This window comes from Protopterus annectens, chromosome 7.part0 (assembly GCF_019279795.1).
Source record: "Protopterus annectens isolate FY-2018-M chromosome 7.part0, PAN1.0, whole genome shotgun sequence".
Taxonomy (NCBI): Eukaryota; Metazoa; Chordata; order Ceratodontiformes; family Protopteridae; genus Protopterus; species Protopterus annectens.
Genome location: NC_056739.1, coordinates 1,052,530,300 through 1,052,548,254, shown reverse-complemented (window position 1 = coordinate 1,052,548,254; position 17,955 = coordinate 1,052,530,300). Strand labels below are relative to the sequence as shown.

General features: G+C 37.9%; 1 protein-coding gene across 6 annotated transcripts in view; it reads left to right on the top strand.

Moving 5' to 3' along the window:
• The window catches only part of LOC122806846 (cyclin-dependent kinase 17-like), a 2,140,137-nt gene extending 2,124,041 nt beyond the window's left edge, over positions 1-16,096 (top strand). For all 6 annotated transcript variants that reach the window (XM_044077605.1, XM_044077600.1, XM_044077601.1 and 3 more), the window contains one exon: positions 14,294-16,096. In XM_044077605.1, the coding sequence (XP_043933540.1) occupies positions 14,294-14,331 (38 nt within the window). In that variant the 3' untranslated portion in view covers positions 14,332-16,096. The remainder of the gene's footprint in view (positions 1-14,293) is intronic.
• The last annotated feature ends 1,859 nt before the right edge of the window (positions 16,097-17,955 follow it).

Below are 17,955 nucleotides of genomic sequence, written 5' to 3'. Positions count from 1 at the left end.
AAGTACTTGTATAGACACAAGCAATTGCTTCAAACATCCTGTAACTGGTTGGACATACAAATTAAAGATGTATGTGTATTGTAATACTAAGAACATAGTGTGTGCAGCTACTTGGGATAGTTGCCCAGGATTTTATGTTGGGAAAACAAATAGGCTTTTTAAGGAGAGGATTCTGCGCCATCTTAGTGATATTAGACTTGATGCACAGACTAATGCTTTGTCAAAGCATATTCAAAAGTATCCTGATCATAAATTCTCCTTCCTAGCCTTGGAAAAAGTATTAGATAATATAATAGATTCATAGGTAGGTACTAGGCTATTGGCCCAAGGGCCTAAGTAAGCCTAACCAACAAGGTTCCCTGGCTTACGCCACCCAAGAAAGTTTTTTTCCTGTGCCCCTGTCAGGCAGAGCCACAGAAGTGATCCCCAGGGTGTTTGTCCTATTTCCCATCCACTTATCAAGATTTTTCTTGAAGAGTGCTAATGAGGAACTTTGCTTGACATAGATGGGGTAGCTTGTTGTTCCAGAGTATGGGAAGTTTCTGGGACAGGAATCTATCCCTCCAGCACATCCTGTTTATTGTGGTGACAAGGTTTAGGTCCCTAGAGCATGTAGCTCAGAGGGATTGGGATTTCTTTAGGTGTAACATGTCCAGCAGCTCTGGGTTTGACATAGCTTTATATGTTAGGCAGAGATCACCTCGGAGTAGGCGATTTGCTAAGGAGTAAAGCTGGAGTTTTTTGAGACGGTCAGTAAGGCATCTGTTTGAGGCCAGTAATCCTCTTTGTGAGGTACTTCTGTGGCCTTTCCAGCAGCTGCAGATATCTTGTGAGGTACATTCCAAAAGGGGCGTTGTACTCTATAATGGGTCTAATGAGCATACCTCTCAACCTGGAAACATCAAAAATCTGGACAAGGCCCATAAAAAATAGGTACAAATCTGTATGCTGATTAACATCTAATTTGCATACATAATTACATAACCTCACCCACTCCAATGGAATTGTGGGATATCAAGTTTCAAACGCAAACTGAAGGACAGACAACTAAAATATGGCACCAGAGTCCCCCTGCAGCCATTCCAATGTCCCATTACCTGGCATTTTCGCCCCATTTACCATAAACACTAATGTGTGCATACTGCTTTACTTCTACAATGATTATTTGGATTTTATTTTGACAGCTGCTAAACAAAGCAATACTGTGTCAATGAAAATAGACTTGGCATTAAAACTTCTCTGCCCTTGAAACTCACATTCATTGAAATAGCATTGAAACTCACACCACATCCAAAGAAAATGCATCTGGCCAGTGGTGGATAAAGATTACCTTTGGGCCGTTTTCAAATCATTGGCCCCTTGCACACAAAACAAGAAACATATATGTGTTCTTTTCTTTGATACACCTTCCTGACTTTAAGTTATATTCCTTGTATAATACAACACGCTTGTTAGAGTGGATTTTAAATTTATTGTTTGAACATTTTTCCAGTAGGCTGTACTTTATGCAATGAAACAAAATGCTTGAACCAATGATGACAAAACTGCCCAATTCAGAACATTTCCGTTATAAAAGTCTACTTCCACACCCACACTATAAATAGAATGACAGTAGTGTAAGCCATAGGCATCTTGCACAGCTTCTCGCACTTTTTAAGTTCAGTTTTTTTTTTGGGGGGGGGGTGTGTGCAAAAGGTCAAAAACCAAGGACACATTTTAAACATTGCTTGTATAATTTTGGAAAGTTGCTAGAAAAATGTTGTTGCCACCATGCATGTCACTGGCAAGCCTTGAACCCAGCACCCTATGCACTACAGTCAGAGCAACATAACACTATGCCAAATCAGGAAGACTGAAACTTAATGGCCATCATTTAGTGAATTCAGTTTTCACTTCTCACCATATCTCTCAAACCTCTTCGCACAAAAACCTGGACAAAGTCAATATGGGGGAATACAAATTCAGTTCTCACTCACCATAGCACTCATCTCTTAGCACAAAAAACCTGGACAAACAACAAAGCCAATAAAGGAGGAATACAAATTCTGTTCTCACTTCCCACCATAGTGCTTCTCAACTCTTAGCACAACAAACATTGACAAAGCTCAGAAATGGTGGTGGCTAGGGACTTTAGGCTCTTTTTTTGGTACAGGGTTTGAGCCTGAAATACCTCTAGCCACCAGGTGTATTATATGGGGGCATTTTCACACACACACACACACACACACACACCTGCCAAATGCAATGAACGGCAGTGGCTGTTCAATGATTCCTGGCTGCTGTTCCACATGAAACGCGCATTTGTGGCTGCTGAGTGCTTACTTAATTCCCTGTTTGAAATGTATTTGTAATCTAAAACGACAAAACGAGCATGATTCCCACATTTAAACCATGAATGGAGTGCTGCTGTTAATTTCAGATCAAACCACGAACAGAGTGCTGCTAACATAATAAATCAAACCGCAAAAGATTTCCCGCTCGCATTGACCAGCTGGAAATGATGACGTGAGCTCCTTGAGCTCAGTTCTAACTAGCTGGTAGCACTGACAGAGCTGACATCATTGCGCATGTGATGATGTCCACTCCGACAGTGCGGTATTTGAAAAAATTTAAAAAAAAATGAAAAAAATCGGAAATGAAGGAGTACCACTCGGGAATCATGGCACCCCTTCAATTGGACCCCAAAACTCGGTAGAAACAGAGTAATTCAGTATGGTTGAAAGGTATGCTAATGAGTGTCGAGTAGAGGGAAACAATGACCTCTTTTTTCCTAGATGAGAACCCTTTTGTGATGAGGTGTGCCACATAGGATTTCCTGACTACTATGGTGATGTGATTATGAAAGGAGAGGCTACTGTCCACCTGGCTCCCCAGGTCTCTTATCACACATTCGGCATTAAGTAGACTGCCGCCTATGTGTGGTAGTTCATGTTAAAAGAGTTTTTACCAAAGGGGATGACAATGCACTTTTTGGCATTGAGCTTGTGGACATGGCTCTGACACCAGGCATCTTGTCAAAGTGAGGCCCTTCTGTAGGATGTCCACATCATTTGGAGACTCAACTATGGTTCCTAGTTTGCAGTCATCTGCGAACTTCGTTAGCCAAAGGCAATCTGTGTTAGCCGTACTTCAGAGAAGTAGATACCAAACAGGAGGGGTCCCAGGACTGAACCCTGTGGTACTCCACTTGTCACTGGTTTGAAGTCAGATTTGGAGTTTGCAACTTTTACAGTGTGGGTTCTGTCAGTGAGCCAATTGGCAACCCACCTTGTGATGTATGGATTTATACCTAGTTTAGTGAATTTAGCTATAATTCCAGAATGGGGGATGGTGTTGAAAGCCTTGGTGAGGTCAAGATAGGCTGTGTGAACCACCTTACCCTCATCTACAGCTTTGGTGACTGCCTCAAAGAAGTCGATCAGGTTCAGGAGGCATGATCTGCCTTTCACAAACCCGAGCTGGGTGGGGTCCAGAGTTTGGAGGTTACTAGTGTCTTTGTTCGAGTTCCATGATGATACGTTCCATGGCCTTACAGACTAGGCTCGTCTGGCTAATAGGGCGATAGTTCCCGGGATCATTGGTGGCTCCCCCCTTTGTGGAGTGGGATAACTGTTGCTGTGCGCCATTCAGTGGGCACAGAGCTTGATGTGAGACTATGAAAATGGTGCTTAGGTGGGGAGCCACCTCGTTCTGAAGTTCATGTAAAACGCAGCCTGGGATGTTATCCGGTCCCATGGATGCTGTGTTTTTGGCTTTAGAGAGTGCAGCTTTTACCTGTGTAGTTGTGATTACAGTGACTCTGCATTATTCCTCTATAGATACGGGCCCTTTAGGGGGTAAGGGGGGGGTAAAGTTAGCACTGAACCTATCTGCCAGGACGTTGGCAATATCAGTTGGTTCTGTAATTTTCATGCCGTTGTGCTGTAACTCAGAGCAGATCTGGGTGTTGCCATTGAGATTCTTGATATAGTTATAGAATGCTTTGTGGTTGTCCCTGGAATCAGTGACAATTTTGTTTTGTTAGCTTGCTTTGGAGGATCTTATAAGGGATCTCCGCTTCTTACTGAGACTGACCAGGGAACTCCTTCACTCATGGGATTTTACTCTCTTTTGCAACAGTTTCTTCCTTATGTTGTAGAGTTTGTTTATGGCAGGGGACCACCAGATTGGCTTCCTTTTTTTGGAAGATAAGCATCTTGGTTCTGTTTGGGATAGCACGATCCATGCACTCGTGTAAGTGCTTACAGAGTGCATCTGTGTAGGATTCAGCAGTCATAACTGTATTGTCCATCTGCATGGGTGTCATGAAGTTTGCCACTTCTGTCTTAAGAAGCATGAAGTTGGTTTTGGAGAAATTTTTTACCTTTATTTCCTTAATGGGGGGGGGGCAGAATGTAGATATCTGGGGTGATTAGCTTATGGTCAGATCTGACCAACGAGGAGCTGATTTCAGGTGTGGAACACCGATCACTCATGTTGTTAATGATTAGGTCTAGGATATTGTTGTCTCTGGTGGGGGTGTGGATAAGTTGATCCAGGGCATTGGAATTTATGAATTCCAGTTAGTGTTGAGCGAAGGAGTTGGTACATGAGTAGTTTTCCCAGTTAGTGGTGGGGTAGTTAAAATCGTCCATTATTAGGGTGTTTGGTTGGACCCTAATATTTTCCACTATATCAAGAAAAGAAGAGTGGGAATCCTGGGGCATGGTGGGGGATCTGTAGCAAGCTGTTTAACATTGTTTAAGTTGTTGCTGTGTTATATGTACTACATCACATCATTCACCAGCCAATTAACAATGTAAAACCATTTAAAGCAATAACCACATAGTTAAAATTTGCTGTGTAAAAAGTTCAGCATCTCATATAAAAAATATCTCATTTAAGACACGACTAAACCACCATAGACCCAATAAAATGTGTAATCTGTCTAAAATCGCTTGAATATATATAAAACATTTTTCTTGATAAATAAAAAATATGCTTTATTTAAAAAGTTTCCAGTTCTTCAAAATAGATTTTAAAGGGACCCTATCATTCACTCCCATGCCTCTATCAGCCCTCAGCCTAATGATCCCACCTGATCTCTGAGGTTTCTGTCTGATTGACTGTATCACCCCCACATTCATTTACCCAGCTCCTCTCAACTGCTAAGGACCCGAAAGTGTGTATTGATCCCATTGAATTAACGTGCTTGGCTAAAGCATTTAATGTCCCATTTGTGATATGCATTAGGTGTTATCCTGAATCTGAATTTCCTGTTCGTTTTCCCTATATAGTATGCTGAGTAGACATCATATATAGTTAAATGTACTAAATTCATAGTATTATAATCTGCTGTTACATTAAACCTGGTCCCTGTCCCTGTATCCAGATGTCTAAATCTGTTAGTGGTGTCTATATAGCTGCACTGGTTGCAATTATTGCAAGGAACAGTGCCTTGTCCATTGTTATCATGATTTCTCTATGTATCACTCTTAGGATAGTACAATAATCTTTTAAGGGATTTCTTATTCTTGAACAAGAAGTTTGGTTCATCTCCCACTATGTTCCTAAATTCAGGGTTATGAGTCAATATAGGCCAGTGTTTTTTAATAATGTTGGTGACTGTATTGGTGTCCTTAGTAAAGTGCATAGGAAACCGTACAAACTTTCTCTGATAATGTCTATTCACTGTATTCCTATCCCTGTGTGATGAAAAATATGGCTTTCCAGAATCTTCCCTCCAGACTGTGATGTCTTTCAAAATCTGGTTCGTATTGGGGTCGACATGTCCTCTCTCCCATAATCTCTCTAAATTCAAATAACTCATTGTTGAATTCTCCATCATCAGCTGTTAACTTTAAGATTCTCATGGCCTGTCCCTTGACAACGTTTCTCAAATATGTATTTATGATGCATACTCTCTCTATGGAGTATAGCAGTCCTTTGACATGCCCTCCTAAAGATTTTTGTTGACAAACTCCCCATTTGGTCCCTATAAATCTTAATGTCTAGGAACTCCATTTCATCATATGAATGTTTCAAATCAGATTTCAAAAAAGTTGTGCTATTATTTATGGTTTCATGGAACAAGTTCAACTCTTTTTGGTCACGTTGCCATAGCATAAAAAGATTGTCCAGAGTGTCTGTAGAGTACAGTCTGATGCCACATGTCCTTCTGAAGGACATATTCATTCTCCCATGAGGCCATGTCCAAGTTGGCATAACTATTTGCAGTAGGGGTGCCCATGGCCACACCATCCTTCTGCAAATATAGTTTGTGGTCAAAAAGCATCACATTGTTGGTCAATACTAATGCCATTAAAAGACATAAAACATCAACTTTCTTATTCTCATAAGTATTATCACACAGTAAATATTATCTCAAGACGTCTATACCTATGTCATTAGGTATCGAGGTGAACAATGAATGTACATCTAAATTTACCATTAAAGTGGCTTTATCAATCCCATGTTGTTGTATATGGTCACAAAGATTATTGTGCTGTCCTAAGATGGATACACAGAGAAATCATGATAGCAATGGACAAGGCACTGTTCCTTGCAATAATTTCAACCAGTGCAGATATATAGACACCACTAACAGATTTAGACATCCGGATGCAGGGACAGAGACCAGGTTTAATGTAACAGCAGATTATAATACTGTGAATTTAGTATATTTAACTGTATGTGATGTTTGCTCAGCATACTATATAGGGAAAACGAACGGGAAATTCAGATTCAGGATAAGAGAACACCTAATGCATATCAGAAATGGGGCATTAAATGCTTTAGCCAAGCACGTTAGTTCAATGGGATCAGTGCACACTTTCAGGTCCTTAGCAGTTGAGCGGATCTGGGTAAATGAACATGGGGGTGATATAGTTAATCAGACTGAAACCTAAGAGACCAGGTGCATCATTAGGCTGAGGGTTGATAGGAGCATGGGACTGAATGATAGGGTCCCTTTAAAACCTATTTTGAAAAACAGGACATTTTTAAATAAAGCATATTTTTTATTCATCAAGAAAAATATTTTATATATATTCAAGTGATTTTAGACATATTACATGTGTTTTATTGTGTCTATGGTGGTTTAGTTGAGTCTTAAATGAGATGTTGATTTTTTATATGAGATACTGAACTTTTTACACAGCAAATTCTAATTATGTGGCTATTGCTTTGAATGTTTTTTCATTGTTAATTGGCTGGTGAATGATGTGATGTAGTACATATAACACAGCAACAACTTAAACAGTGTTATGGTCTGATGAAGTGATGTGTTTCACCATGAAAGCGCTAACCTGAATAAAGTTCTTTGGTCTTTGACACCAAGTTGTGATTAGTGACTTTGTATGCTGTTGGCTGGTTCATTGGATGCTGTTTGTGAAAATTTGGTTTGCTTTGTTTTTCAATGGACCATTTATCCTAGTTGCAACCATATTTGTGTTTGTATGTACCAATACGTGACGTGAATTGGTTCTGTAATACCCATATTTATGGGGATATAACATGAAATATTTAGGCACATAAATTTAAAAAGATTCTATTTCAGCAGTTAAGGCTATGTTGGAAGAGGCTAAATAAAAAGATATGAAAATTGAAAAGTTGGAAGCTTTTGATTTGGAAATGGATACTAAGACACAAACAGTGAAAATATTTTATTTACAAGTCAGAATACATTGGTTTGCCGACTAAAATATTCCTTACTAAGTTTTATTCTCATTTGTTTATGCTGCACTGTTTGACCCTTCCTCTTGTTCTCCAGATACTCCCCCTGTATTTATTCACTCCCACTTGTTCAAAGTCTTTAATGTCACACTCCTCTCCCAAGTTTTCTTGATGTTTCAATTTTCCTGCTGTACATGTTGCTTTTGCACATTTATCAAGAGCAAATGTCATTTTTATGTCAGAAACCATTTGTAATTGCACTTTCAGTGAAGAAGGTTCTTGGCTATGTGGCTGTATACCACCCCATAACTGGAGGGGAGGGATTAGAGTGTGGGAGCTTTTCTGCTGCAGCTGACTGGTAAGTTGACAGGGGAAGTGGATTGTCCTAACTGCCCCAGATATTCTTGGTGATGTATAGTGTGCAGTGGGATATGATTGAGACAGTTGCACCTCTGTGATGGTATTTCTGTTGTTTCCCAGTACTTTGTTCCTAATTTACATTAGAAGTGCAGTGGAGCTCATCCCAATACACAGTCCTTTTACATAGAGAAACAAGCAGTCTTGTCATATCGTTACTCTCAACTGTCTTCCCCTTCTTTAGTGTGCAGATCACTAGTCTAAGCCACATGACTCAGACAACTGGACTTTTCTGTCTCTCTCTCTCTCTCTGCTAGTGAGCTTGACCCAGGCCTCCTTGTTACATGTACCAGAAGGGAGGCTTCAGAGAGGAGGCCTTGCAGCAATCCTGACTACCTCTCAGAACTGTCCGTGGATGGACATTTCTCAGGTTCTGTTCTGTCTTGGAAAGCTGTCAGAGAGCAAGTGGGTTTATGTGGTGTCAGAAGGTTTCTCTTATGCGGTTATCACATTAGCCTTGGACGAACATTTGGTGTCAGCAAAACTCCAGAAACTGTCTCAGATTTTACTTTTTCGGAGGTGACGCATAACCCTTTTATTCCTATGAAAAGTGTAAAGGGAGTTCTGTTCCCTTTTCCTTCTAATGTTGTTTTAGGATGGAAGAGTTCATTACGATTCTTGACCTGATGGACTGTAGCAGATGTGGTACATCAAGTTCCATATGGTGATTCTCTGGAATGTTAAGCCTGCATTAGAATATTCTGGATGGTGTTTGGGTGGTTTAATTTGATTTGATAAATGGACATCATTGGCACATCTGTGTGTATATGGGGAGCTGTACAGATACCTTTTTTTTTACTCTGTCAGCACTACTTCATATACAAGGTGTTACCCTTTGGCCTGTCATCTGGCCCCAGAGTGTCCTTTGACTGTTTTAGCTGTAGTTTCACAAGTAAAGGCCTTCTGGTCTTTGAGTAGATAACTGGCTTCTGGTGACCTTCAGAAACATTTGTCACAAGATTTGTCTTGTATTCTGCTGATTTTTAGGAATTGTAATACAACTGACTGCCCTCAGTAAAGGAGTAATATTCTGCTCTGCTGGTCAGTTGTTTGGGAGTTCTTGGGAGTGGTTTCCAGGACGAACCAGCAGAGGTGAATGGAAGCTGACCCTGTTTTGCATCTCTTTGGTCCAGCAGCTTCTGCCATCTTCACAGTCCCACTGGTTTGCTCCTGAATGAGGTGTGCACTGATGTGCCAGTGAATGCTAATTTATCTTTCACTCACAGATTGCCCGATGGTCTTAGAAACCCCATCAGTTGAAGGTTCATGTCAATCTCAGCGAGAATTCTGTCACTAAGAAGACACAAACTGGAACCAGATAAAATACCAAAAACACCCAAGAGGATGGTAAAAAACACCGACACCACTGCCACTGAAACCAAACAGCACTGCTGCTAACAGTCAGAAATGGTGAGCCACAACGTGGAAATGTAGCTGAAACTTTAATAACAAATATCTACAGTTGTTGAGCACTTTCTTCCCATTAAGGGACTTCATCAGAACTGTTGGATGTCATAAAATACCCAGTATAAATATAATCACTTCACGTCATGTGATACAAAAATTGACCAATGCCATACAAAAGGCAGACATCAAATGGCAATAGCATTCTTAAACATTACTTAAAAGTAGCATTCGCTTCAATGTTAAAAACGTGTAAACATAAATATGTTTGTATGTATGTATATATATATATATATATATCTCATTTCATTCAAAATTGTTTCAACAAACCATAATTTCATGACCCCTTATTCCCGAAAATGCATTTATTCAAAAATGCACTTTCACGAATAATCACTTAACTGAAAAGCAACAGAGGTGGTGTTTGTTCAGATCGCGGCACAGCAGGGATAAGGGAATACTCCCTTTTCCCCATTGTAGTGCGATCTTGGAGTGAGAATATATAAGTAGTGGGGGGGGAGGGGGGGGCTTGCCCCCCTGCATACTTGTGGTTAGTGTTGATGTTTTTATTTATTTTTTTTGTTTGTGCTTTACAGTTACATGGTTATTCACAAAAGTACATTTTCAAATAAATGCACTTTCGGGAGTAAGGTGTCACGAAATTATGTTTAGTTGAAACGTAATTTCATTGAATGAAATGAGACCCATATATATATATATATATATATATATATATATATATATATATATATATAGTGTGTGCGCAAAACTGCATACTAGATGAAAAATGTTGTTTAACCTCCAATTGTTTTAATTTTATCACTGATGAAATTGAACATGCTTCATTCAATCCAGGCTTTTCCAAAGCATTTAATTTCAACTGCCATATCAATTCAGATTTAAGTAGGTGTTTCATCGACTACTAACCCCCTCTTATCTTTCTTAACCTGATCTAATACTGTAAATTAAAAAACATGTAAGGGGTGCTCTAAAATGTGTCTGAAAAGAGCATTGGTATTTTTCCATATTCTTTCTTTAACCTTGCTGGAGATTTTCCCTGACATAAAAAGCCAGGCAGTGCTGGCAGCTAGCCAGATAAACAACTTAGGTTGAGTCACAGTTAAAATACCCATTGATGCTGTATTTGATACCTCTAATAATCATACTTTCACCTACTAGGATATTTTTACAATAAGAACAACCACACTTAACCATCCCCATTTTTTTTACATGTTCTCTTCTTGTCTTTTTTCTCCAAAAGTGCTTTAAAGGACCTATCCTTCTTGTGTACAACCAAAGACCCAGTCCCCAAAACTTTCATGATTTTGTAATTGGAGGAGAAAATACACCAGTTGTTAATATGGTCAAAAGTGTAACCATTATGTATAGAAAAAGCAGTAATAAAAGTAATGGTGTAACTGCTGTCTACCATTTCCTCCTCATGAACCCTAAGCATAACAGGTAAAATATTGTTTGTGTCCCCTTCATCCACATTATTCTCAACTATATCTGGTAACTTCAGTAAGGAGGTGTATACACCATTAAAATGCCTTAGAAGTACCTCATTTTTAATTTCTGCAAGAATGTTGGAAAGGTAACCATGTTTACTAAACATATCTAACAAGATGTCACTCACATTCCCTAACAAATAATTCATCCTCGCTAACCTCGCCAGTTGCCCCTTGACTATCGCCCTTTTTTGAAGCGTAGGGTGCCAACTGGTTAAGTGAAGATATGCTTTCAAAAATGTTGTTTTCCTATATCTGTGAACCTTATTCCTACACAGTTTTACATCTAAAAAAGAAATGCATTCAGCATCATGAACAAATGAAACTTTTAGAAAATCAGTGGAACTGTTTATATATTCAATGAATTCTTTTAAGAGGTCCTCCGTATCCATCCATAAAGCAAAAATATCATCCAGATAATGGGTATAATAAGAACAACAAATAAAAATACTGTAAATACTATTTAGCACAAATTTTTACTCGCACTGTGCCATCACGAGGTTTGCGAAACTGGGGGTACAGGCCATCCCCATTGCCACAACAGTCACTTGTTTATAACAACTGTCCTTGAAAAAATAGGAAATTGCTAGTTAATACAATTTCCATAAGGCTTGTAACCATGTTAACTTTTATCTGTCTCCATCATGTTAATATCAAAGAAGACTTACTCAAATCATCTCAGCCCCATGTTGTGGGGTATAATAGAATATAAATTCACATCGATAGTCAGAAAAAAACAATCCTCCTCATATGCAGCAGTATTAATTTTACTTAAAATAAATGGCATGAATCATGACAAATTTGTAATATTTGACCAATAGCATCCTTTAACTAATGGGCCTAAACTTTTGCAATATAATGTGTTTTGGACCTGTTAGCATCAACAATAGGTCGGGGGGGGGGGGGGTTCAGTCATACACTTACGAATTTAGGAATACCAAAGTTTCCAGCAATGACTGGATGACTGTTTTCCATACATATGTAGTCATCTTGACTAATTTGCCCCTGCATAAGCCTGTCGAATAACGCCATATCAGTCTTGGCATAAGCTATATTCAGCTCGTTGCATGAAACTTCGACATATATTTAGCTTAATAACAGGGCATCATTCATTCTGTTGTTTTATAATCAACAGTATTCATGATGACCGACCCCCACCCTCTTTATCAGGTTTCATTACCCTCAGTTCCTTATCAAGACATAGTTCTTTCAACAATTTTTCTTCGTGCTTAGTTAAATTAAACATAAGCACACTAGTTAGTTTAGCTAATGCACTCCTAATGTCTTGTTCAAACAATTTTTCATATAAAAGAATGTCATATTATTTAGCAGAGGGTTGAATGTGCTAGATTATGCAAAAAATTACTATTTGAAACATTCAACTCACTATTGTTAAACCATAAAGCCAAGTTCAGTTTAAGGGACTTAGAACTGTTGGATCTCATAAAATACCCAGTATAAGTACAATAATTTCACGTCATGTCATGAAAAACCTGGATTGAATGAAGCATGTTCAATATCATCAGAGTTAAAATTAAAACAATTGGAGGTTTAACAACATTTTACATCTAGTATGCAGTTACACACGCACACACACACACACACACACTTTATATATTTATTTATATTTATATATTGGTATTCTTAATATTCTTATTCATTAAGTGCATATTGGTTTAGAATATCTCAGTTTGTCAGTTTTATGAGTGAGTGCTGACAATGTTTGTTATCCATGTTTTCTAGGCTTTTCCCCAATTCTGGACATAAGATGTTAAGTTCAATAATGCATACCTTCACAGAATTTACTTGTATCACCATTGTAGAAGTCATCTCCTTTAATACTTCTAGGCTTTTGGAGGCCTTCTGAGCTTTACCTGTCTGAATTTTTTGGCTCTTGTTTTCTGGGGGTTATTTACTGCTAGGTATTTTTCCTAACTGTTACTAACTGCAGAATACCTCCTTAAAGTAGACTGTAACAGGTTTGTGAGTGCTCACCATGTCAACTGATGTACACAACTGCAGTGGGTGCTTGTGTTCTTCCATCAGCTCTTTTGTTGGATGTCTTCTGTATCCACTTTTGGCATTTAGTGCCTTTTGTAAGTGTTTATAATTTTTTCAGTATTGTTTAATTTGCTTTTCAGGTGCAACTAAGTCTTGTTCCATGGGGGCAGAAGTGGATAATGTGGAACACTGTAAACCATCATTGCCAGATATGACATAGTGGGATGTGGTAGTGAGGAGTGTGCATTTACTTTGTTATAGGAATCAGAAAGTTAAACCGTCAGCTTATATCCCACTGTAGAGGGTCTTCTCAAAGATCTGATATGGGTGTGCCCTGATGTTTGCTATTTTGTCCTTGCATCAGGGTGGGTTTACTCTGTCTACTGCAACATCCTGGTATTTCACAAAACTTGCTGGCCAATGTGGAAATTTTCCATGTTTATTGTATTTAAATTTGATTTTATAAGTATCAGCACACTAACCCAAATAACTTGATGAATTCTAATGATGCCTTCAGGTATTTCTGTAGGATCAGCCATGTGTAGTTTCTAAGTATCTACCATTGGCTATGCATATTTATGGTAGTAACTGCAAGACCATATTACAGTACAATATATTTGCAGGATGTCAACTTAAAGCTTACATGTTGAATATCATACATGACACTTTATGGCTGACTCTTATCTAGAACAGCTAGACAGAAGTTAAGTGGTATTTGCCTATATTATATGTATATTCATAGTTGTATTTCTGTAGATATTTCAGAAACCTTGATAGAAGTGTCTGCCCTCATTTGAATGTTCATTAGTAAACAAATGCTGACTGTGTATCTTGAATGATTAGCAATGTATTGCATATTATTTTCAAAAGTTTAGTAGGTTTATTATGACTTAAAATCAAGTTTTTCCACTGCAGAGATGAGTTTGTGCAGACCAGTTTTGCTGCTTATACGCTTGTAGTAACAGTTTTGGGGTGAGAAATAATGAATATTTGTTTTGAATTGTAAAGTTTTAATGGGATTTTAAAAATTATCTTGGAATGCAATTATTGTAGGCATTCCGAGATCATTGTTTACTAACCCTACCTCAAAAGGCAACCTTCCAGAGCACCTTTTGAGGTAGGGTTAGTAAACAAAAAAAAAAAATCAATCCATAGAACAGTATGTCAGAGGGACATTTTAATGCATTCATTTTGCTCCAGTAATAAGCTGTCAAACTATATTTTGTAACGTAGTATATGCTAAACCATTTTAATAGAGAAGGAAAATGTTGCTGGTATGAATACTGACATAATTTTGTATTTCTCTTTAGCACATGTGAAGAGCAGACGGCAGAGCTTGTTGTTTTAACTAGCTATTGCCTGGCAGATTACAGGTATTGAGAAAGTTGGACCTTGATGGTACTTGTTTTTAAGTAAGGAAAAAGGGCTGCCAGATCACAGTAGGCTGACTTCTACTGCCAACATCAACTACAACGAGAACATATAACAGCTTGTTGCAAATGGAGGACAACTGAACTGCCTTCAAGATGCATCATGTAAACTTAAGCAACATTTGCCAAGTCATATGAAAAGAACAAATACTGTACACGTGGAGTTCTCAGTGTAAAACTACTGTCCCTAAAGCCTTGAGGATGTTGACATATCTTGTAAACCTTGCAGATCCTGTGCATTTCCCTGCAGTCTTGATCTTTGAAGTATATGAAACATAGTTGTATACTGATGTATATTAGTAGAGACCCTTGGCCTGGAAGCTCATAAGGTCATGCTGCTTAAAGCAGTTTGGAACTGATCTACACTTAAACTTTTAGCTTCATTAAATTGTCTAGTGTTAGCTAGTAAAACAGAACAAGGACTACATTTTGAAGAGAAGTTAAAATGTACTGTTTATTTTATGTAATTTTGGATAATAGTTCTTTTGAAATTATTTTAATATATGTAGCCATATTCAGATGTTTGAACTGTAAATGAAACCCCCTAGTTGACTATGCATGGTGTACAGAAACTACAGTTTTGTGATATGTAAATAACAGAAGAGAGAAACCATACTTTGAGGGGGTTCAAAGCAGGCTCGGAGAAGATGCTAACAGCTTACACTGTTTACACACTGTACCTAAAAATAACACTGTTTTAGTTTATTTCCAGACATCAGCACTTTACAAAGTTTGATTGTTTTAAGCTCTGTGGTAACATGGTTTGAAGATCATGAGGAAGTGTGTAGTACATGTTGACTTGTCTTCTGTAATATTTTCATTTCAGGTCTGCTTAGTTGTGAATAAATCTTACCCTAATTATTTAATACAGGATGTTCAGCTCCTTAAAGAGGAGTTTAGAAGTTGTTCATACATCTGCTTAAATGCTTGAACATGGTTTCTAAAGGTAGCTGTGTATATCTGTCGTCTCCATACATCCTGAATGGAGTATTATAGAAGTCCTATGAGTTTATGAAGTATGGATGATGCATTATGTTCACAAGGGGGCTGGGTACCTCATTCCATGAAGTTCATCTTTCCAGTATCACATTTTTGACAAGTGATATTTTGAGTACAAAACCAGACTCATTCTATTGCTCCACGTTTATCCTTTTGGCAAGACATCCAGTCCTTTTGTTTTCTAATCAGAATTCATGTTGCATCCTGCAGGTGTCACACTTTCCTTTTATGTATGCTGGAAGAATAAAATGGGGGGGGGGGGGTTCACAGATCTCCTTGGCATATTATGAGAAGTGTGGTACTGACATCAAGACTCACATGGAGGTTATATCTAACATAATTATTGAGCCATCTCTGAAGTTTCCTAGTCTTAGTACTGAAGTCTATATTGTTTCCCAGCTCTTCCAATGTGCTCGCTTTGTGAAGTCATGTCTGTTTAGGGTTACCACCTGTCCCAGGTTTCACTGGACAGTCTTAATTTTTTTGTGGTAGTTTCCTGCAAAACCATGGAAAACGGCAGTTGCCCTGATGTTTTAATAAATAATAAAAAAAAAAAAATCTTGTAACTTTCTTATAAAATATTACAGAGGACTATGACACTTTAATGGAACACTATGATATAAAACAGCTGAACAAGTGCAACAGTGAGTATTAATTTTGATAATAAAATTTAAAAAAAAATTACCTTGGCTTATATGACTGTTCTGTTTGCTTTCACATTTCAGTAAGGCATCCTATTTGGGTGTCTAAAAAGATGGCAATCTTATTTTGATCACAGGTGTTACAGGCTAGTTGCCATAGCAGGTATTTGGCTTATCAAGCCACAGTGATATGGATACACTTGGCAGGCCTTAATCATTTTGAGAAACCTGAAAATGCGGGATGTATGTGTGTGGGGACCATAAAAATGTGATAAGCTATTGAACTTGCATTTGAAAATGAAAGAATGCCCACCTTTACTGAAAAGATTCCATAAAGGTCTAACTTGGGAGCTTCTTAAAAAAACTGAGCAGCTACAAGGTATGCTTAATGCACCTTCACTTTCATACTTACCAGAAAATGATAGGACTAAGTAATAAAAAAAAGTTTCTGAATTCCAAATAAGTGTTACCCGTTAAAGTCCTGATCAGCTGATAGTTAAAAAAAATAGACTTGAGCAGGTTTGAATAATTTTCAACTGTGAGCAAATCTGCAACACGTCTGTGCTGACATCTGCAACAGTGGTGTGAAATGGTCCTATATGTGTATTTCGGCTACAGTACTCGAAATTCTTGCTGAGTTTTACTTCATAGTATATGTATAGTTTAATGACTCAGTCTAGAGTCTACATGTCCTTGAGTAGCATTTGGCTTTGCAGAACTCTGAATCCTGATGGAGTGTGATTTTATATAGTGTCAAAATGTGGTTAACATTTTTATAACCCTCTTAAGCAGTTCCTTAAAAGTTTTAGTAGTTAGCAACACTGCTGTTCATAATGTGTGACAGTTGTGCTCTGCATTCCCTGTATAATACTGTTAGCAGATTTATTTTATTTTGATGCAGTTTTGTGAATGTTTCACTGTTCTTCTTTAGGCTGGTTATTTCCATTTTTTTTATCACAAAGTTAAGTAGATATTTCAAAATGTTCTACATGTTTGAAGGTTAGGCATGTCAGCATGTCAGTTTTACCCTTTTAAATGTGATCATATGTCTTTTTTCAGTCCAATACTTAAAGGAAAACTCCACACTAGAACTAAAAAAAACTGTTTTTTCATGCCTTTGTTTTCTGACCTATGTTAACACCTCAAAAAACACTCTTAAGTGCTTTATTTGTCATTTTAACCTGTTTTCCACAACATGGCTACCATGGGGCTTGATGTTTCAACGTGATCTTGTTCTTCCTCAGCCCTTTTTCTTTCCCATAATTCTTTGTATGACTCATGCCAAACATAAGGAAGTAATTGTGAATTTCCGTGCCATTGACATATAATGGGGTTTGTGAGAGTCACTGTCATCTTCTATACCTTCTATAAAAGGACTGCTTCTTTTCTGTCTTTAATCACTCTCATTTATGTTGGGCTTAGAGCTTGTTTTACACTATACTTAGAAGTTATACAGGTACAGCTAGAAAAGTAGGTAAATTGCATGCCTTTGTTCAGTGTTTTCTTTTGTAGTCCAATAGGAATTGACAGTCACCTCCCCCACACTACTGCGGAGGTACTAAAACTGTCACTGCACTGAAAGACCCTTGCAGAATCAAATGCAATTGACAGCTCATAATGGAAAGGAAGGAACTTCCAATATAAATCTGTTCCCCCTCTGCCTGCAATAGGAAGATCTGTTTATTTATTTAAACAGTTTCATTATTTTTATCTGGGTGCAAGTAGCAGAAACTTCTTGATTGTTTTGGTTTGTTTTTATTACTAGTAACAATTGATTTACCCCTTGCTTTATCTACAACACAATATTACTGTAACTTAGGTTTGCATAACTATTTCTTTCTGAGGAACACCTGTCTTGTGTGCATGTTTTTTTCTGTAATTTCCTGACATTCTAGTTATCTC